Below are 21,061 nucleotides of genomic sequence, written 5' to 3' on the forward strand. Positions count from 1 at the left end.
GTGATGTTAAAGTTTAATTCCGGAGCATTAATAAACCTATTCCACATCAACCACTTCAGGAGCCCTGTGGAAATAAGTCCACCCAGGAGCAGTACACAGCAAGGACAGCGTTTTGCCTTGTAGCACGTGGCCCTTTGCATCGTGTACTGCAGATTTGTTTCATGTCTGAAGGTGACGTGATGCAAAGCTGAGTGCCATCAGAAGGTCTCTTGTATTCTTAGTCTTATAATCTCCTCAGAAAGCCATATCCTTAGCCTCACTGATAGTTATATTAGCTTTTAATTCCACATCACTTGGCTCCTGCATTGATTTTTCTGTTTTGTCCAGGCAAGTACAGGTTGCTGTACTGTCTATAACGGGCATTTTGCCTTCACTTCAGGTTCAAAGCTGGCTTTTGCTAGCTGCTTTCACCTTTCTGCCTACCGGTGGGAATTGTACTGCTTTGATTTTGATCCTGCTCCACAGTCCCCACCAAGGGAGAGATGTTCCCCCCACCTCCATACTCCCATTGCTTTTGCTGCCTTCATCAGTGTTTTGCATTCCACACCACCTTGGTTTGATTGATTTGCTATTAATCCCACCTTTTCCTGATTGCTGACGTTCTGTACTTGCACTCCTGGCTACTGCCTTTCCCTTGGCTTTAGAATGGGTGCTGAGCCACAGCACTATTGGGTGAGATTGATGGATCTTTTGGACATCCAATAATATTACCATTAAGATTGTTCACTTTTCAACCACATTTTCTCTGTCTTAATTCATCTTTCCTACTTGTAAAAGCCTTGTACAGTTTTGGGAGCATGGCAGGGGGGAGTATGTGTGAGGAGGATGGGAATGAGTAGGGAGGCAGGTCAAGGCTAATTTTCTCTGTTTAGAGACTATTAATTGTACATTTCATTCCATAATGAGAATGAAGGGATGAATAATAAAATATCTGGTGATACGATGTGACTGACCCATTTTGAAACGGCAACTATGTGTCCACGTAGGAGGCTGTGCAGTAATTACTGCAGAAGATTGTTCTCTTCGTTTGTCTGCTCCTCTCATCTCCATCCTCCCAGGATTACCCACTGGGCACTTTTGCCTGCAGTTGCATTTTGATTTCTTTACCAGCTCCATAACCAGTATCAGAAACCATTGCATGTGTTAGTTTTCTAACATTTTAAGTCATGCTTTGTTCTGACTTTGTGTGATGTTCCAAGCAATGGGATTTTCTTCACTTTAGCTATTGCATGGTCTAATGATGCTTATCCGTAAGTTCAGCCTGGTTTTCACTTTATTTTGCCTATTACTTCTGCTTAAAATGTTTTCAAACACTTTAGCTGTTCCCGGTATTTACATGAGTCTAAATATGTCATAATCTCTAAAATGTCTGTTTCTGGGTCATCTTAAGCTATTATGTATTTAGTTCTTCTGATTCCTGCACAGACTGAACCAGCAATTATTTTATCTTTGCATTGCATGTTGGAATTTCTTAATAACCAGTATTAAAAACAGGGAGCCCCTAAGGAGTGGTGGGATGATGTGTTTGGAAAAGGAGCTACAGTGGCTTATTACCTGGTCCTCATCTGTTGTGCTCAAACTCTGCCTTTTGCCACCATAGCACGTGTTGATGTTGGTTTACAGCTTTGAGGTGTCTAGTTCCCTTCCTTTTCTTAAGAGGTTTTGAATAATTATTAATTTAGATTGATCTCTCCCATGAATTTCCAGCTTTCTCTTTACAAGATGGAAATACGTACTGTTTCCTTGATCAGTTTCTAAATAACACTGGAGCTTTCCTTTCTTCCCTCTGCCTTTCCCCATCCATCGTGCTTTCTTTGTCATCTTTGATACTTGTATCTGTCCATAATGTATTAGTCTCCCTAAATACCATTATACTACAGATGGTCCCTTTCCATCATCACCATATATGTCGAATAAGGCCATACTAGTACCATGGGATGTTAGATTGCCTTGGAGGGTTATAGTAGAGGATGTGATGGTAGATGTAACACGTGGAGGAGTACGGAAGGGTGGAGATAGCTCCAAATTAAAAATGCCAGGAGTGTATGGCTTTTCCTTTGAATGTATGGACTAGTCTTGGCATAATACTTGTTGTCAGGACTGCTGGAGTTACGCTCCTGGCCTGCTAGGAACCAGGGGAAACTTTGTGCTCGTGTTGAGTGATCCAGTCTGTTTATTTGTGATGATGAAGGTTATTTTCAGTACTAGCAAATGGCTTTATTACTTTTGTCTGGTTAAATTTTAATTACTTGTCATATATGACAGAGACACGTGCCTACCCATACTTATTTTAAATAAACTGCATTAAGCAAAAGTACCTTTAATTAGGTCCTAGTGATGAGAAAGCGAGCGCTTGACAATGAAGATTCATGTTTTCTCCTCTTCTCCCCCCATTCAGGGAGTGTGTGAAGAGGAGCCCGCGCAGCCCAAAGGCGGAGGGCTCCGACTCGGTGACATCTCAGTCCTCACCCAGTGAAGAGGCTGGAATGATGACTGAGGTGAAAGTGAAAACAGAAGTACCAGATGACTATATCGAAGAGGTGATCTGGCAGGATGACACCAAAGATTCCAAGAAGAACATAAAAGATGGGCCGGGAGATGTGCCGGCGGAGATCTGCGTGGTCATAGGTGGGGTCCGCAACCAGCAGACACTCGGTAAGCTGTGGGATAACACCCCACATCAGTCGGTTCCCTGAGTCTGTGGTGTGGGGAGAGGAAGGAGGCTCTGGAGAGCTGTTCCTGGAAGCTCATCTCTGCTGGAGGGACCAGAGCCAAGGTGCACAGCAGTCTTAGGGATTATTGACTTTCTTTGACTTTTGCTATCCGTTTGCATCTGGTTACCCCTAAAGACTCAACCAAGATGAGGGTAACTGTCAGAAAAAGCTCGTTATCTTAGTTTGATGTGTTGAATGAGTTGCCCATCAGTCAGGTGCACAATTCATGGTGACCCCAGAGCTGGTGGTAGGTACGTTGGGTGTAGATGAGGCAATCAGGAGGAAAGCCTGAGAAACGGTGGAGATGTTTTGAGGTAAGTTGCTTTGAGGAAAGTGGATGCTTTCTGTAAATAATTAGATTTAGCTCAAAAACAGGTTTTACAGGTTGCTGTTTGTTTGTTTTTCTGATCGCTGGTAACATTGTGGGCATAATTTTGACTTTTGGCTGGCTGTGGTGTGCCACTTCCAAAACAGTACTTCCTATCCCCACCCCAACTCACGTGGTGACGAGATGAAGCTTTTTTTTTTTTTTTTCTGTGAGCATCAGACTGCCTTCTCCTGCTCCGGGGGCTAAAGGGACTCTTCTGTTGGCTCCGACATGGAGCAGGTCCCCGCCAGTGACTCTGAGAGCCAAAGGCAGATGCTGATAAAAAGAAGAAAGAAGAGCTGGACCGTGTTTCCTTCAAGGAACCCAGGAGAAAGCTAATTTGAACTGCCCAGTGTTGCTGTTGGGGTTGGTTTGTCTTGCAGGGAGAGAGAAAAGAGGTATTGGTGTTAGATTTTCTCCTGGTTTTTGCTTGATCATTGTCCGTGCTGTTGGAAGGCAACCCTGGAGGTGTCATGAGCTGGTGAGAGCATCATTGTCCTTCCTGTTCTTTCCCCAGTAGGACAGTCACTAAGAACAGCAGGGTGGGAGGTCACTGCTGTTTCTGCAGGCTCAGAACATCTAGGGAAAGGCGAAGAAGTCTGTAACTGTTTCTGACTTTAAAGATCTTAGAATTTAGAGGAAATACTCTGTGTATATTCAGAGTTTTTGTGCCCCTACGCTTCTTGAGAGGTCGATCGTGGGCAACCCTGATATGCAGAGATGTACCTGATGCCCTGGGAGGGAAAGGTGGAGATTTGACCACTGATGGGAAGCAGTAGGAGCTTCTTCAGCCAATGGTCACCAGCCCTTGATGTAAGCATCTGCAGATTGGGTGTCTGCCATGTAAGGCCCCCTTCTCCCCAGGGCTTCTGGCTGGGAGCAGCAGCTGCTGTGTGCGTGAGCTCCCTTGAAAACAGTGGTTTCTAGCTAAAGCTGACCGTGTTGTTGTGCAAAGTGGGGAGTGGGCTTTTGCTGGTGGCTGACCTGGATTGTTAGCAGGTACCGACAGGTTGTACCTATGGAGAGCACTGGGGACAGGCAGGGGTGAGGGAGGACATGGTTCAACATATAGGTGCTGTGGGGAGAGGGGCAGAGTTATTTACTAGGTAGCAAGCGGTGGCTGAAAGCCGTCAAAAGTAAACTGGAGAGCTTCTATCTGGAAGGGCCTTTTCCAATGAAATGTGCATCGTATTTGTTATTTTATAGATGTGCGCTGGGTTTCTTTAAAGGCAACTTGGTCCTGAGGTGATTGGCAGTTGGTGGCCGATTCTTTTGTGAAAAGAGCCCTCTAAGCGCCCCCTTTTATCCCCCATTCACATAACTCGCGTTTGTTGGGGAGATGCCTCTGAATAACTGTTCTGTTTGTCAACCGAATACTGTACTCCGTGTGGACCAACCGTGGTGCCCAGATATCAGTTCCTTGTGGTTTCTTGAACTGGCTGCCAGTCAATTCTTCTGGTCCCCTCCGTCCCCCCTGCAGAAACCACGGACAGGCACTGTTTCCATCACTGCAGACATCTGTGTAACTTAAACAAGAACCATCCCGTGCCTGCTGCTTCGCTGGTGATTTCGGCTGCTGCTCTGGAACAGCCAAAGATTGCGAACAGCTGAGGATGCTGATGCCTCCTCCCTCTGGAGCAAAGGTGTTGTGCTCTCTGCTGCTGCTCACCGGTACCTCCTGGAGTTTTTCCTTCCTGAAAGCTTTCTCGTGATGTGATCTGGTAGCCCTGTCTCTTAATCACCTTGGCCGTGCAGAAAGGCGAGGCTTTGGTAGGATTTTATTTGCCTTCATCAAGGAAGCTGAGATCAGAGGTGTTGAAAAAGGTTATAATAATTCATGATGCAGGTTGAAATGGTGAATCCGGAGTAGAATTCTTCTCCTTCGTGTGGAAATGCAGACTGTGAGATTGTCTCGTTTCATAGGGCGCAGGTGCTGGTCAGTTAAATGGGGGATGTGTTGCCTTGAGCCAGGGCCACAGTGCTTGCTGAAGGCTTCAGGGCATACATGGCTCCAAGTGACAGACAGCTTTCCAGGGGGCTCAGCTTCGGGACTTGGCTGAAATACGCATTAGAAGATTTATGTTTCTTTTCTGAGTCACACATCTCCTGCAGGAGTGTGCTATATTTATATTTTTAGTTGTTACTTGCAGCAATTTATAACAGGGTTTCCCAGCTGAGTTGCTGCTATTCACTTGTAGTGTTTTCATCAAATTAGGCCTCCTGTTTGGTTGCATGTTCATGTTTCTCTCCTTGCACTTTGGACTACTCCATGCTCTGTTTCCATCTGTTTGGAGCAGCCCAAACGCTGCGGTAGCTGGAAGAGGATGCAGTGAGGCGGGATGGGTGGTGACAGTGGCTGCAGTCCCCCAGCTGAAGAGCGGGTGCTGGTGTTTGTGGGTTTGGACCATTTCCCTTTCATCTGCTTTTCCACAGAAGTCTTGCAAGCCCCGTGGGGTACCCCCTCGAGCATCCCAGGCAAAGAAAGCTAACGGAGAGGTTGGCTCTAAGCCTGGGTCCAGTCAGCAACAGACCGGTACTGCCGCTGTGGATCCGGCTCTCCCCCCCATCCACCAACCTGTACTCCCCGCGGTACCGCTGGGTCTCCCTGCCTCACAGGTGGTGCATTTCTTGCCCTGCACAGCTTAGAGATGCAATATTTCCTCTTTGTTTCTTCTTTTTTTTCTTACTAGTTTCATGTGCTGGCCTTGGGCCAGGGGCATTTGAAGAGCTCCACCACATCAGCGTTTCGCAGGGCAGGGGTGTGGGGGCAGGAAGGCAGAGAAGTTCTAGGAAAGAGAGGAAGAGAGAATGGCACTTGTGTTGTAAATCAAGAGAAAAGAGGAGAGACTATTTGGCTGATGTGAATCATTTTCTAATGTTTGGAATTCTGTCAGGTCAGTATATGTGTTTTGGAGGACTGAGTTATCTGTGAGTCGATCAGGAGGAGTTTTATACAAGACTATTTAAGCTCTCAGTCTGGCCCGTGCTTTACAGGAAACATTTTGCAGAGGATTTTTCAAGTAATGCATTAAATCAGAAATGTTTCTGAGACAAAGTGAAGAGTGAATCCTTCTGCTTTGAGACTGTCAGTCTTACATGCACATGCTTGATTCTTGCCGTGATGCTGCTGTTGCAACGTTGCTGAGCAGCACATGTAATTCAAGATCACTTTGGATTCTCCCTAGTTACACCAAGTAAAATAGTGCTGCAGAAGCCTTAAGAAACTGTGTGACCTCTGACATCTTGTTAGCAAGCCACAGGGACAGATGGGTCTTAGAAATTTTTAATAGGCTTCAGCCATCATTATTCTTTGGAAATGCATCCACTTTAAGGGCTTTTCTCTGATTTCTTTTTGCACAATTTAGATGGAAAAGCAGTGGAACGTGGCTCTCCCGTTGGATATACACGAAATCGATATTCAGGGACCTGGATTTTTGACCATGCATTGAGATACACGTCCGGTATGTGATGGAAGGGTGTGGAAGTCTAACCAGGGATCAGGGAGCAAGGGAAAGCTCTGGATGCAATGGGTGTCTTGCCCAAATTCCAGCTATGAGGCTCAGGAAAAGCCTGGCAAAACTGAATGCACCAACTAACCAAAAACCTTCCCCATCTCCCCTCCTGCTACAAACAGCTTTAACCTGCATGACACATCCAGATGTGGACAAAGTCCCAAGATAAACCATGACCACAGTGGCAGTGTTCGAGGCAACACAGGCATGTTCTTTGTAAGGTCTTAACACATAGCGATGTCTTTTTTATTTTCCACTTCATCTTTCTTCCACTCTAGTAACACATTTATTGTGGCAAGTCATCCCTCCTTTCTCTAATATGAGGATCTGTGCCATTGCCCCCCCAAACTGTGGTGTACTGAGTACACAGTTGTGGCTGTTGAGTTGTCCCTCAGTGCGTGCAGGACTTCAGATCTATAATGCACCCCCCTTACACCCTCCACAAACTCACGGTCCTCCTGGGGCAGTGCTCTACTGTCTGTGTGTAGGAGGTGGGTAGAGGTACCATCATCGAAGAAGATGACTCCAGGCTTTCCCAGGTTGCACTTGAGACTTGGGGGCTTCAGGACATCAGTTTCTCCTGGCAGATATCCCGTGCTTCAGGACATCCACACGAAAGCACTGGCCATGGGATGTGACAATCGCTCTCCTGCCTTCAGCTCCTGCCCTTGCTTTCCAGGCACAGCCCCTTGCCTGAGGGCTGCAGCACCAGTTCCGTTTTGTATTGGAAGAGGGAAGGCGTTACACTGTTAATTGTACAGGTTATACTCTTCTTGAAGAATTTCTGCACAACCAAATGCATTTATGTGCCGCTTGTGCCATAGACTGTCTCCAGAGGAAGGGGGAACTGTAAGAAAAATGGGGAAGAAAATTCAACCTAGATCTGCTCACGTTTTTTATGTTTTTCCCTGTGCTCCATGTGTGCACAGCACTGTTTCGGGGGATGAGTGGGCATCAGTCACGTTTTGCTGTTGGTACGGCTGAACTGCAGCTGTTGCACAGGGTTACTGGTTGGTAGGGTGCTCACTGGTGGGATGGTGAGTGCGCTCATCTTCTGGTGGTGCTGCTTTTGGTGCTCCAGCTGGAATAGTTTTCAGGAAAGAATTTTGGCAGTTGGTGATGAATATAATTAGTCCTTGAGCATGGAAAATGAGGGCTGGCAGATGATGCCGACTTGCTGATATCCAGGATTTTACTTAGCAAAGCCTGTGTGGAGTGACCACGGCTGATGACTGTCCCATGTATGTGTATATATATGTATAAAATACAACTAGCTATGATAATTAAAAGTCTGTGGAGCAGATCAGACATAGTCAACTGACTACAGTATCAGTATTTTAGAGTATTTTTTCAGATGTGTACTCCTGTGTTTTGGACTGTAGCGAATTGCCTCTTTCAGCATCAATGACAAAGTAGCATCCCAAGCTCAAAAGGCAGTCCCAAGTGATGCTAACAGTGACAGATAGGGAATTCAGCACTGTTATGCGCTGGAAGGAGAGCTGTTTTCTTCCCAAGCTGTAAGCAATAGGGCATGGGAAAGGGAAAAAAATAACCTGGGTATATTGTGTTCAAAAAATTGGTTGGTTTTGTTCCCGGAAAGAGCACACTTGGAGTAGCGCTGGGTGAGTATCCCTGTAAAATGATGTTTTGGAATATGTATTTGGATGTGCATATGAATGTTGTGTTCTTGTTTGTGGCTTATCCCTGAGTTCTGCTGCTTTGCATGGTCAGGAAGAGATTGTTTCACGGTTGCGTGAGGAAGCGTTAATAGAAGTGAAATGCTGTGTTCACACAGAATAATATCCAGCCCTTCTTTCTCCCACTTCCCCTTCCAGTAAGTGCTGCTCTCACCCTACCGAAGAGCACAGATAGGACTGCAGTTGTTTAGCTGCTGGTGAACAGCTAAGAACTGCAATGCATTTTACAAGTGAGAGCTTGAAAGGTGAGTTCATAGCCTGTTCACCAAGTTGGAGTGGGGGAAAAAAGGTTGAATCAACTTAAGTAACAAATCTAAGGAAATTTCTGTCTGCTTCTCCAATAAACATAAGAGGCTAAATTCATTGCATAATTTCATCATTACAAATGATTCTCCCAGCTCTTGTTTCTCTGGTTTCATTTCAAATGACTGTTTGCAGATGTGTGTTTTCTGGAATTAGAGACGCAAATTGAGAAGAGAGACTACTGTGGTCATGTGCTTTTCCTTAAAAAGGTCAAAAGTTCTATTTGTATCTATTTGGTTTCCTCTGGGTGAATATTTACCAAATCTCTGTGGGTTTCTTGAGAAATTTGTACATTGTGCATTTCTTGAGAAATTTTGAAAACTCCTTGCCTCAAGATAACAGATTGCCTTCTTTTTTCAGTTGAAAAAGCTTTTTTTCCCATATACTAAGAACTTACTGAAAAGTAATTCAAGGTTATTTCTGTCCATAGGAAATATTAGTCGTTATTATACAGTTATAAGTCAGGCTATTTTGAGAGTGGCCCTTTCATGTTAGCAAAGTTAAAAAGATATACTGAAAACGTAAGTTCAGGGTAATATGCCAAGGAATCTTAAATAAGGCTGAAAAAAGAATTGAGTCTGGGATAGTGATTTCCTGCATTTATCTCCATGAACCTTCCAAAAATTACTTTGCTGCAAACTACATTCTTTTGTCCCCAGTTTATGGATAAGTATGTGGCAAGGCTGTTTTTCCTGATCTAAGATGGTGACGTATACTTTTCTGTCTTGTTTTTCAGGGTCTTACGAATGTGGAATATGTGGGAAGAAATACAAGTATTACAACTGTTTCCAGACCCATGTGCGAGCACACAGAGGTATCTCACTCCTGCTCAAATCTTGGGGAATCCTGGGGTAACATTCAGGTTCAGGGACTCTTTTCAGGAAGGTCTTCAAGAGTCTCTGCTGCTTTTCTCTTCATCGGTAATGCTTCTTTCGATCGGCCCATTCGTGGGGTAAACTTTGGGGCTGCCTGAGCTTTGTGGCTCTGCTCCAGCAATATTTCTTCTGAGGTCAGGAGCAGCTCTTGCGTTCAGTGCAGTATTTACTGCACAGGGCTGTCTGGGGGCATCGCTGTGTCTTGGGAGAGCTGCAAATCAAACCATTTCTCCCGGCAGATACCCCATGCCAGCACCACAGGGGTAGGCATCTCCCTGAGGTGCTCTACCTCCTGCCCAGCTGGGTGTTTTAGTCCATCCCCATTAAGTCAGGATGGGAGCATATAAAGTCAGACACTGGCATTGCTAGACTGATGTATTTTTATGTTAAAATCAAAATGATGCTTGAACTCACCCCTCTACCCTTGCTGTCAACTGAGGTCACTTCCTAAATGTATAGTTTGTGTGACATATCTTGTGCTGAGGGGTGACTTCATTTGAATTTTCTGTAAGAGTGGCTGGTGTGATGTTGCTTAATTGGAGAAATGTGGAAGTTTTGCTCCGTGTTCTGTACTTAGCATAGCTTGTATTATTTGGAGAAATACATATCTGAAATAACAGAACAACAGGGACTTGAAACTAGCTGATGAGCCTTTGAGTGGTTTTATTTTCTTTCGCCTGAGCTGAGCGCTGAAGTCTGTGCGTTGGGCTTGTCGGAGCCTCAGCTTTAGCTCCTCAGTTGCAACCAGCAGTATCTGCGTGCATGGTCGTCAATGGAACGATTGGCTGGAATGTCTAAAGGAACGTAAAGGAAGCTCCCAGGGAAAAGTTTGAAAATCCGGGAATAATGAAGGCTAATACAATATTAAATTTCAAATGTGTCAACTCTCAGAATTCAGCAAATGCAGAGCTAAAAAGTGAACAAGTGCGTCCTTAACTCGTCAGAGTTTTTCACAGTCTCATAATACATTGTTTAATTGCAAAGTTGCATATTTCCCGTGTGCTGTTGAACATCACAGAGCTTCTTCTGTATCCTTAGATACATGCAGAATTGTTTTTCAATGCTGGTGTTCCTTTCTAAATGCCAACAAAGTTCCTAAAAGTTCTTTAAATATAATTACAAAGTAGTTTCACCCTCCAGTTTAAGAAAAAAAAAAATCCCTAAAATAATAGTCAGCAGCAGTTATTTGCTGACATGCAGAATGATTTACTGTTGCATCACAGCGTTGCAATAATTTTGCAATAATAATTGCAGTATTTAGGTTTGGGACAAAGATTGCTTTTATTTTACTTTTCATCCCCAAGCACTATGGGATCCTTAATTCAGCTGGAATTTTAAGAGCTATATTAGTATGAGGACACGTCCTTGTGTGTGATCCAGTTGATTTGTATTTATACATTTATACATTTACTTACATTTTGATCATGGAATGAAGCTATATATTAAATGGTCTGGATGCATCAACTTACTCCTGCACAGTTGATATCCGTAGTTTTGCCATGAACTCATGACTTTTGCTTCCAAAGCCTTTTTAGTGTAGCTGTAGAAGATGGAAATTTCAAAATTTTGAATGTGGAAATTTTTAAGTAATTTTCACATCAGTGGTGGAGAAGAACAGTTTGTCTACATGAAACAGAGAATGTTTTATGTTGCTGTAAATAGGTGCATGTAGTAGTAATATTTAAAGTGCATTTGAATTACCTTAAGACAGTAAAAATCAAAGTGACATATTTATTCATGTACACTCTTCAGCAAGAAATCAAACTGAAAACTTGATGCAGCTCTAAATGCGGTTCCCTCAGAAACAGAACCTGAGCTGGGGGTTAAAGCAGTCAGGAGGTGTACCTCTCTGCAGAGAAATAACGTGCCATTGAATGTGCATGTCATGTACAGTCAGGAAAAAAGAAGAAAGGATTATATGGAGGGAAAGCCCTGTGTACTGTTATCCAGTGAGAGCTGTACGTGGAACCGTACCAGTAACAACGCTGGAAATAGCACTTAGGACTGAAAGACATTTTTGTGAAAGATGCTTTTATTGCCACGTGTATCTGAGGTTTCATAGAGGAGTGGCTGGTACTGCACTGTCATAAGAAATGTAAGATAACTTGGTGGTTACACGTACACCGAGGATGTGATCCTGGACTTGTGTGTTCTCCCTGTGTATCTTCAGTCCGTGTATCAGATAAAACCCCAAGGCACTGGCAGGCCAGCTCTCCTAGGTCTGCTTGTTCTCAAAGTACTGAAAATTGAGCTCCCTTGGCGTATTACGCACAATTATCAGCTGCCAGAAACTCAGATCCTGAATCTTTTAAGCCATTCCTTTTTGGCTGGGTGAGGAAGGAGTCATATGTCAGTGGCAGGACCTGGCATTCCCTCTTTGCCTGAGCATCAGCCGTGGTGTCACCAAGCTCTGGGCCACCCATCAGTCACATCGCATCTGCCTTTCTCTGAAGGTCTGGCTGATCCTGGGTAAACTCAACAGCTCAGTGTCAGAGTAGAGCTAGAGCTTAGAGCGTCAGAGAGTAGCTAGAGCAAACTCAGGCCCCTTTTTGTTCTCTTCAGGTGTTTCTTCCAGGGCTTTTGGGGCATTCGAGCAGAAACACCTGCTATTTGTGATCTGCTGGGGGATGTGCTCCTTCCCTTTGAACAGCCCCGTTTTTTGCATTCCTGTGCAGTTCCTGTGTCACTCATGGTCCTTGGCTAGCTGATGGGTTGGTCCTGTGGATCGACAGAGCTGGTGATGCAGCAGGTTCTGCCCACAGCAGGGCAGGTAGTAATTGTGTTGATCTGGTCTGGACCTTTGGGGCAGAACAACTGAACAAACCCATGTGTCCAGCCAGCCCCACTGTTACATTCAGTGACGCTGTCTCAGTCCCCAGGGTGGGAGGTTTGGAGGACTCGAGCTGTCCTTGCTTTGAACTGGGTTATTTCTAAGCTGGTTTTTGTACATCTTGGTGGCCAGTTTAGAGCTGGGGAGCCTGGGGCTTGTGGCTTGAGGCCAGCGGGGGTAGGAGGTCAGTCACCCTCTCCACTCTTGCAGCCGGTCCTTACTTGTCAGCGGCTTGGTTTGCCCTGTGCAAAACTTAAATTTTTCTTCTTACCCTTTGAGGTGTTCAGTTCCGTATTAAGATTCTTGCACTGACGACGTCATGTTTTTCTTTATAATGATCATTTCTGGGAGAAATTTCCTAGATGGTTCTTTTTATAACTGCACCTGCCTCCTCTCTAGATCTCCATGGTAGAGAAGCTGTGTTGGAAGTGACCTGTGTTCTTTCCTTGTGTGCCTTCAGGAATGGGTGGTTTTTTATTGGAAAACAGGGCATTTTCTTAGTTTCTTGAGCTTTCCCTGTGGTGCTCAGCATTGGCTGGAGAATTTCAAGGAGCGGTTGATCTGGAAAGATCTGTAAGAGCGAAGGGTTGAGGCAGGTCTTGTTCAAGATGTGCTGGCTCACAGGGGCAAGCTCCCTCTCTGTTTTGCTCTGAAAGCCAAGAGGCAGGCATGGAAAACCCCACATAAAGGGTTCTGCAAAGAGTCAGCAACGTAGGTAAGAAATTTACTCACTACGTTTTATCAAGGAAGAAATGAAAAGGTTGCGTTCCTTCCCCTTCGCCTCCCTGAAAGGCACAAATAAAATAAAAAAGAAACCCAACAAAAAACGTTATGTTGCTGAGCTGAAAGGCTCTTTTGTGAGCTGTTGTGCAGCCCTGCAGGATCGTGGCTCCTTCCTCCTGCAGAGCTGCTGGAGTTCAGCTGGAGCAGAAAGGCTGCACATTCCTGGTGGCGATGGAAGGCTCTGTCCCAGTGATCGGCGCTGACAAACGTTACCGCTTCGCCTACATGCAACCCAGGCCTTAAAAATGTTTTGCTTACAGTGCTTTTTGTTTAGCTGTGTGGGGTTTTTCAAGTCATTAAAAGGTTTGGATTGCCTTCAGGAGTTAGTCAGCTAGAAAGTTTTGTTTTGTACGATGGGTCGTATTTGAGCAACATGAGCAGCAAAACATCTGCATGCTGATGCATCAGGAAAATTATTTCACTTTTAGATAACTCAAAAAAAATGGCTGAAATTGCTGTATTAGACTTTCAAACAGTAAATTTAAAAACCTCTGGGCTGAGGCCAAGCAAGGGAGAATTTTACCCAAAGGAGAATTCTTCAGAAAGCAAATGAAAGAAAATAGCAAGGTTCAAGTTTAACCCTCGCAGGATATATCACCTCTGTCCTAATAATTGGTGGAAGTTCTCTGTTTCCAGATAAGCTTTTCTGGGCTGAATGATGATTTTGCTCAAGTTGTTTTTTTCTTTATTATTTATTTACATTATTTGGTTGCTGCATCGCCTCCCTCTGAACTGATCAGCTCTCTGTTACCTTCCCGCAGGGGTGTGCCAGCCAAGGGGCTGAGCTGCCATCATCGGAATAGATGCTGGAGGCACTAGAGCAGAGGGGTTTTCTTCAGGCGAAGTTTCTAGTTTAACCAATTGTTAAAAAACATTTCAAAGCTTTTGAAGTTTCTGATCAATACTTTCCAAGAATGGGTTCTGCTCGATTCCAAAAATACGAAAAGGAAGATGACTTGTTCAAATTGTGAATATGGAAAAATGCATTTTTCCAAAGTGCACATTTTTGGAGTCTGAGTCAGAGCAGTGCTGTGAGTGAAACGATTTTGAGGTGAGAACTTGAAAATTAATCACAAAATAACCATTCCTGAGGAGAGATGGTGTTTCTGAGCTGAAAAAAGTTGGGTTTCATTTGTATGATTATCTGCTACCGAAAAATCATAAGATTTGGGGGGGGGTCCTTTGCCCTCTGTGCTCCATCCCAAGCACCCATTTTTTTTACTGTGTACATTTCCCAGTCTGCAGCAGATTTTTATAGGAGATGCAGAAAGTTACTTGAGAAAGGCAAGGAGTTAACTTGCCTATTTCCCAGCCTTCCTGCCGACCTCCCTACTCTGACTTACTTTTGCAACTTTCTCAGAAATTGGTCTTTTGTTTTAAAGCTGTAATTACTTGGTCTCAGCCCAAAGGTGATTTCAAGTGGGCTGTTAGGGGATTTTTAGGTGGCTTTTTTTAAATTATTTTAAATTCCTAAAGACTTTAGTCTGTCTTAGGACTAAGAGTAACAACATTTCTTAACACAATTTGGAAAAATGGCTGCTCCTTAAACACTTGTGTGTTGCTTGATTCTTGTTAAGTTTGTCTAAAGTACTTTTTAAAGCTGTTTAAATGACAGAAAGGGCCTGGTGCATGCATAGTACGTATCTTTTATGGTTTATTTATGCCGTTGTCTGTGAACACCAGGACAGCATTCTGCAGAACTCCATTGTGCCATAGCTAGCTTTTTCGTTGAGTGATAGGTGGTAATTCAAACAAGTAGCAGCTGTGGAAAAATACAGGGCTTTGACTGTCGAGCTTTTGCATATGATACTGAGGGTTTCTGATCTGGCCCCTCAGTTTATGAAGTTGTGCCAAATTAATATTGTTGCCTAGAAAAGTGATCTAATCAGGCAGGTTAATCAAGTAGAAATATACAAATTCACAAACCCACAATCATTTGGTTTTATTATTTTTAAGAAATAAGGAAATTAAATGCAAACAGTGTTCATTACTTAAGGTTGCAAATTTTAAATTCAGAAACGCTGTGACATTCTGCAGCTGTGGTTTTCAGAGCAATGCAAGCATGATTCCAAGAGACATACGGAATATTTTGAAACGTAGTTATGTTATTAGATAATGTGACATACAGTGTATGCAATTTAGGATGAATATGAAACACTTCAAAACGGCTTGGAAGTCCTAATCATTTATGATCCTTGACTTGTAACACTGGGTTTTATTTTCCAGCTTGCAGCTTTGCCCATTGCAGTCATTTAGGGCTTGAACATGATCTTTGCCGTGTGCTTCTTGTGGTCCCACGTGTCACAGCGGAGGGAGCTTTTTCTCCCATCTTTTCATGTGTGCCTTCAGGAAGACCAGGATAGAACAGCCCCCTGGGGAGGGGGGATTCTCATGACCCATCTCTTGGAGAGGCTTTGCTCACCCTGCGGAGGGGAGGCACGGCAGCGGGGCAGGCTGTGCCCTCTCCCGTGGGAGGCAGAGCCGGGCATGCTGTTCGCTGCATGCATTCCTGGCTTGGCGGCACTTGCCCAAAGAATGAAGCACATGAGGGATTTCAACCAGCCTTCCGCAGAAATCATGGAACTCCTTGGCGTGGCAGCTGCTGGGACGTGTCGGCCCAGCCCGTGCCCCTGCAGCCGGGGGGACACGGGGCAGCTGGAGGCCAGAGGGCTGGAGGCCGGGGCTTGGCCCGGGCAGAGCTGCAGGGGGACAGCGGGGAGGCGGCTGCTCCCAGCCCCGCTGGTAGGCTGACCCATGCCCCCCGTGCCTCTCCGAAGCCCTCGGGGGTCCCTGCAGCTCCTCAGCTTGGGCTCCCGGTGTGCAGGGGCAGGGCCGGCCCTTCCAGCTGGCCTGTTTGGGAGCCAGGCCCCTGTGACAGCTTGGGGAACCAGCCCCGCTTGTGGAGGCTCTTCAAGCCTCGGAGGTGCCGTGTTGGGCCCCACCGCCATCAAGGGCCTCAGGCCTTTCGCAGCCCGCTCCGGGCAGCTGCCGTCCAGCCGAGGTGCTGCGGGGAGGCGATGGTGGGGTGCCATGGTGGAGAAGAGCTGCGGATGGAGGAGAGCGAGGGAGCGAGGCGCCGGGGACAGCCAAGCGCAGCGGACACGGGGCAGAGTCGGCCGTCGCATCTAAGTGCAGCTCTTTCTCTTTGCAGACACTGAAGCTGCCTCAGGTGAAGGAGCCTCACAAGGCAGTAAGTACTCATGGCGCTGGGGGGCGTAAGGGGGGCCTTGGGCCTGTGGCGTGTGCGAGCAGTGGGGCGCAGGGTGCTCCCCTCGGGGGCACGCCCAGCTTGCCCACCGCAGCCCCCCGGCATCCCTCGCCCCCCCGGCGGGGGCTGGGTGGCCGAAGCGTCGGGGAGGCGGCGGGTGGCGGGCGGCTGCCGAGCCGGGCAGGAGGCCGAGGAGCCGCCGGGGCCTTTCCCCGCGGGCCGGGCGGCGGCGCGGCCGGCAGAGGGCGGCCCGAGCCGCGGAGATGGCGGCGGTGGCGGGCGGGAGCCGCCGCACAGCGCGGCCTCGGCGGGGAGAGGCGCCCGTCGGCCCCCGGGAGGGGAGCGCGGTGCCCGGGCTGGGCGGGCGCGGGGGCCTGAGGAGACGGAGGGCGGCCATGAGCAGGGCTCGCCCGCCCTGCTGCCTCAGCCCCGCAGGGAAGGCGCTGGCTGCTGGCGGCTTCTCTAGCATGATAAGTCTCAGGAAAATTTTTAAACCTTAAACATACAATCGGCGGGGGGGGAGCTCTGCCCTGATCAGGGGCACTGAGTAACCTGCTGGTTCAGCACAGGCCCCTGGGCTGCCAGGGCAAGGAGGCCAAGGCGCGGGGCCTGTGCAACAGGGGGTGAGGTGGCCACAGGGGGACTTGGTGGCACCAACGGCCCCTGTGAGGGGGTGGTTGGGAGGACAGAGCTGGACAGTTGGCAGTGGCGTGAGGATGAGAGATATAGGGCACAAAGTGCAAGAGAGGTTGAGGCTGTGTTGGAGGAAAAGCCTTTCCCTGTGCTGTAGAGCAGGTTGTCCAGAGAGGTGGGCTTTGCATCCTTGGAGGTTTGCAACGCCGGCCTGGATAAAGTCCTGAGGAACCAGATCTGAGCTCAGAGCAGACCCTGCTTTGAGAAGGAGGTCAGACCAAAGACCTCCTCAGGTCTCTGCCAACCTGGTTTTTGCTGTGATCATTTTAGGTGAGAGCCACGGTTTCTGTTGGAAAGGTAAGTTACATACCATGGTGGTTTACAGAGGGCAGCTTGGAAGCACCAAACTTAGCCTGGATGGGTATAAAAATGTTAGATAAATAGAAAAGAAAAGTAATAATGAAGTACAATCATGCCACCTTTTGAAACTGCTGTTTCTTCAGTGCCATTCTGTGATAGGTAAAAAGTTGTGGTTAGCCTGGGGGAGCCTTGGCTTTGTGTCTGTAGAAGGAAGCAGGACTGACTTCACTGCAGGTGGGGGATGAAGATCCTCAGCCCTGAGCCAAAACATCTCAGTAGCAACCAGCCATCACACGGTGTATACCCACTCCTGGTGCTCACTAGAGGGGAGACAGGCTCTGCAGCTGGGCACTTTCGCATTCCGTTGACCCAGTGACATGTGGTAACCACCTCCATGCAGCGGATGCAGACTGCTTCCCAGGCTCTGCTGCCCGTCGGTGTTTCACTTATCCTGAGTCTTCCCAGGCTCATCTTGCCCTCTTGCTCTGAATTTTGACACTGGACCCTGCTGGGTTCTGGGCTGGGCGGCGAGCATCCTGGGCTTGTTATTCGGGTATTGGGGCTTGTTATTGGGGTATTGGACATAGTATCCTCTTTGCCAGAGCTTGGGAACCACCTTGTGCCAAAAAAATACTTTTTTCTGTAAGTCAGCTTCTCCTTCTTACCTGTCATGGGAGGTTTTTTGGCTGAGAAGGACAGGGCAGAGTGAGGTATGAAGAGTAAGAGGGGATGAGGGTTCATGCCTCTGCTATGTAGGCAAACCCCATGAGGTTTGAGCCACAGGATTTCTGTGGATGTAACTGCCTCTTCTCTGGTGGCTGGATCTTGGGGAGTGGGGGAGAATGGAAAGTCACAGGCAGAAGAAGTCTGGGAGAGAACAGCAACAAGCAGCTGCTCTCTGCACCAGGCTTCAGAGGAGCTGTGGTGGTGACAATGGAGATGGAGCAGGGAGCAGCAGGAGAGGCAGGGACTCCTTCCATCTTCATGCAGGGCTGTACAAATCTGGCCCCCTCCCTAGCGCAGGAACCCCTTTTTTACCTGCTACACTCATTGCTATACCAAAATAGTCTCATTTAGCTGAAAGAGCTGGAGGCAAGACCAAATCACCAAAGCAATGGAGCAGTGAAGCAGTGAGTGGTGAGCTAGGGGATGTGTAAGAAGGACCCACCGCAGCCATCCACCCCGGTGGAAGAACAAGCCAGGCATGTCACCTGTCTTACAGAGTGAATGTGAAACTGCTGGGCTGGTGCTGCTGTTTCTAATTGCAGATGGTTGTAATTTCCTCACAAAGTCATCGTCCCCTTCTCCTCCTTGCTGCTGCAATGAAATAGTTCAGCTGTCTTCTTTCCTCCCTATGCCTTCCCCTCTGGGGCTGGATTACATCCCCAGCCTACCCTGGTTGCCTCTGCGTGGCTCTTGTCCTTTTTCCACTCAATGGCTCTCTTGTTTCCCTGTCAGTCTGTTTGCTCCTCATATATTTTAGGAATTTTTTATTTATCTTTCCTTTCCTGCTATTTTTGTTTTGCTTGCTGCTCCACTGCTATTCCTCTGTGACCCGATTTGGCTGTTTACACCCTTTTTATTACAGACATCTGTATTGTTCAGATCTTCCTCTGCTATTTCTATCTCATTGGGAACCTCTAGATTCGCGGTCTCTGCAGGCATGGTTTGCTGCCTTCTTCCAAAATTTCTCAGTGTTTGAGGGATACAGCAAGATCTTTTTTCTCTCATGTGTTCCCTCTGGGGCATAGGTTGCATCCATGCTAAACTGACGTGGATGAGGAGCTCCCTTGACCAGCAGTGAGTCCTTGGCATTATTTCAAATAACTAGAACTGCAGGTTTACAAAACCTGTTCAAGTTTTCTCCATGGTGACTTTTTGGAGACGGCTGTTACTCATGGCCCCAGCGGTCACCTAAGAAGTTCTGGTGAAAGCAACCTTGTATGTCAAGTGAGGAAACATCTCAGGTGCTGCCTCTGCAGAGCACAGTGAGGGCGCCTTGGCTCGGTCCCAGGAGTAATCGAGCTTTGGTGGCAGTTCGCTGGGTTGTGCTCCCAAGGCTTGCCCTGAGAGCAGTGAGTCGTGTTTATTCTTGGGAGGCAAAGCCTGCATCTTGCCGTACTGGGTCTGAGAGCAAGTCATGCTTGGCCTGTTGGGAGGATGGGTTACTGACATGGCGCGTAAAGCTGTGTCATAACGTGTCCTTGCCTTCGGGGCTGAAGGGCTGTGGCAAGAAGAGGCTGCTGCGGGAAGAGCTGGCCTGGCCTTTTTTTTCCTGGGAAGAAGGGAGCCATGGGGCAAGCTGGGATGCAGCTGAGGCCAGTTTGCTGCCCGCTTAAAGAGGAGACAGTGGTGTTTAGACTTTCCAGCTGGGAAGACACTTTGAAGACTCCCTTGAGGAAAAACTGTTGTACTTAGTTATTTTCAGCATTTGGGGTTTTTAGTCTATAGATTGTATCCCTGGGACTCCCCCCCCCCCCTTTTTTTTTTTTACCCATTCTTGAAGGGACACATCTGTGGTATTGAGAAGAGGATGTACTCATGGGGACATAGTTGCATGGCTTTGGGAGCTACTTTCGTAGCCTTGGCTCAGGGTCCCAGACCAGAATTCCCACATGTAGAGAGAAGAAAACAATGCAACCCACAGTGCTAATGTGTTAATAAAAAGGCTTGTCTAACTGCTACCAACTTTGACTGGCAGGGAGGAGGAAGGGGGAGAGAGAGGTTCTGAAAAAAACTTTCTATTAGATATTTTTTCCTAGGCAGGGGTGGCCAGTTTGACATCTAGGTCACTGACTGTTCCTATAGAAGAGTCTGGCAGTCTTTTCTGAGGTGCTTGTATGCCTCTGTGGTTTGCTCCAGACTTTTGGAAGTCCTCGGGAAGAAGGTGTTTGGGCTAGATCTGCACCATCATTCTCCATGGAAATTCCAGTCATGTTTAGGGGAGTTAAATACTTTGCAAAACAGTCTCCCTCCTGCTGCTCACATACCACAGGAAATTCTTGGCAGCCTGACAGATAGCTAAATAAAACCACTGGCAAGCAGGGGCCCACAAGCCCTGCACCAGCAGGGTCAGCATGCCAGAGACCCGGCTGTGGGAAGCATCACCTCTGATGTGAACAGGTATTGTGCTGGGTCACGAAGCAGGTTGCATTCAGTGGGTTACATTCAGTGCACATGTCACAGTTTGTGGACAGTAGTTGTAAGAGCTAGGCTGGCACCAGTGTCGGATCAGCACTACACATGGAAGTGCCTATACTTCGGAGGTATGGTTGCGTTAGGACGAAAACCCAGGATGGTCTCGGTGCTGACAGCTTGTTGCTGGGCTCAGCCCCGGGAGGTAGGGTATGAGGCTCCAGCAGCATAGCCCTGGTCTCCAGAGCGTGGTAGCCTTTGTGGTTTCCAGGTCTGTAATTCTGCTACAGATCAGGGCTTGTAATATTCAGGCTGTTGGATTTTAGTATTATTCTTTTCTGTGGGAAAGGGAATCTTCTGTACAAGAACATCTCCAAAATAACCGTAACTGACTTGAAGAGCTCGAAGTCAGACTGTGAGTTTTATGGTTGCCCATGAAACCTTAATTGATCTGGGAGTGCATAAGCACCTAAGCTTTTGTCTACATGCTCACTACTGCTTTTTCTAACAGTGTCTCTACCTCTTTGGACCAACCTAGGACAAAATTAAGGTTGCTCTGGCAACTGTTAATATGGCACTTGCCTAATTTCAGCATACCAGTGGCCTTCTAATACCTGTTTTCAAAATACCAAATGTTAACTAAT

The 21,061-nt window shown here is 46.9% G+C and overlaps 1 protein-coding gene across 4 annotated transcripts in view; it reads left to right on the forward strand.

Moving 5' to 3' along the window:
* ZNF618 (zinc finger protein 618) overlaps positions 1 to 21,061 on the forward strand; it is a 162,226-nt gene that overhangs the window by 80,847 nt on the left and 60,318 nt on the right. For 2 of the 4 annotated variants that reach the window (XM_055802836.1, XM_055802773.1), the window contains exons 3-6: positions 2,399 to 2,655; positions 6,447 to 6,542; positions 9,330 to 9,407; positions 16,233 to 16,271. In XM_055802836.1, coding sequence (XP_055658811.1) covers positions 2,399 to 2,655; positions 6,447 to 6,542; positions 9,330 to 9,407; positions 16,233 to 16,271 — 470 coding nt within the window. The remainder of the gene's footprint in view (positions 1 to 2,398; positions 2,656 to 6,446; positions 6,543 to 9,329; positions 9,408 to 16,232; positions 16,272 to 21,061) is intronic. The other 2 variants (XM_055802945.1, XM_055802879.1) reach the window with 1 other exon arrangement.

The sequence above is a fragment of the Falco peregrinus genome, chromosome 1 (genome assembly GCF_023634155.1).
Source record: "Falco peregrinus isolate bFalPer1 chromosome 1, bFalPer1.pri, whole genome shotgun sequence".
Taxonomy (NCBI): Eukaryota; Metazoa; Chordata; class Aves; order Falconiformes; family Falconidae; genus Falco; species Falco peregrinus.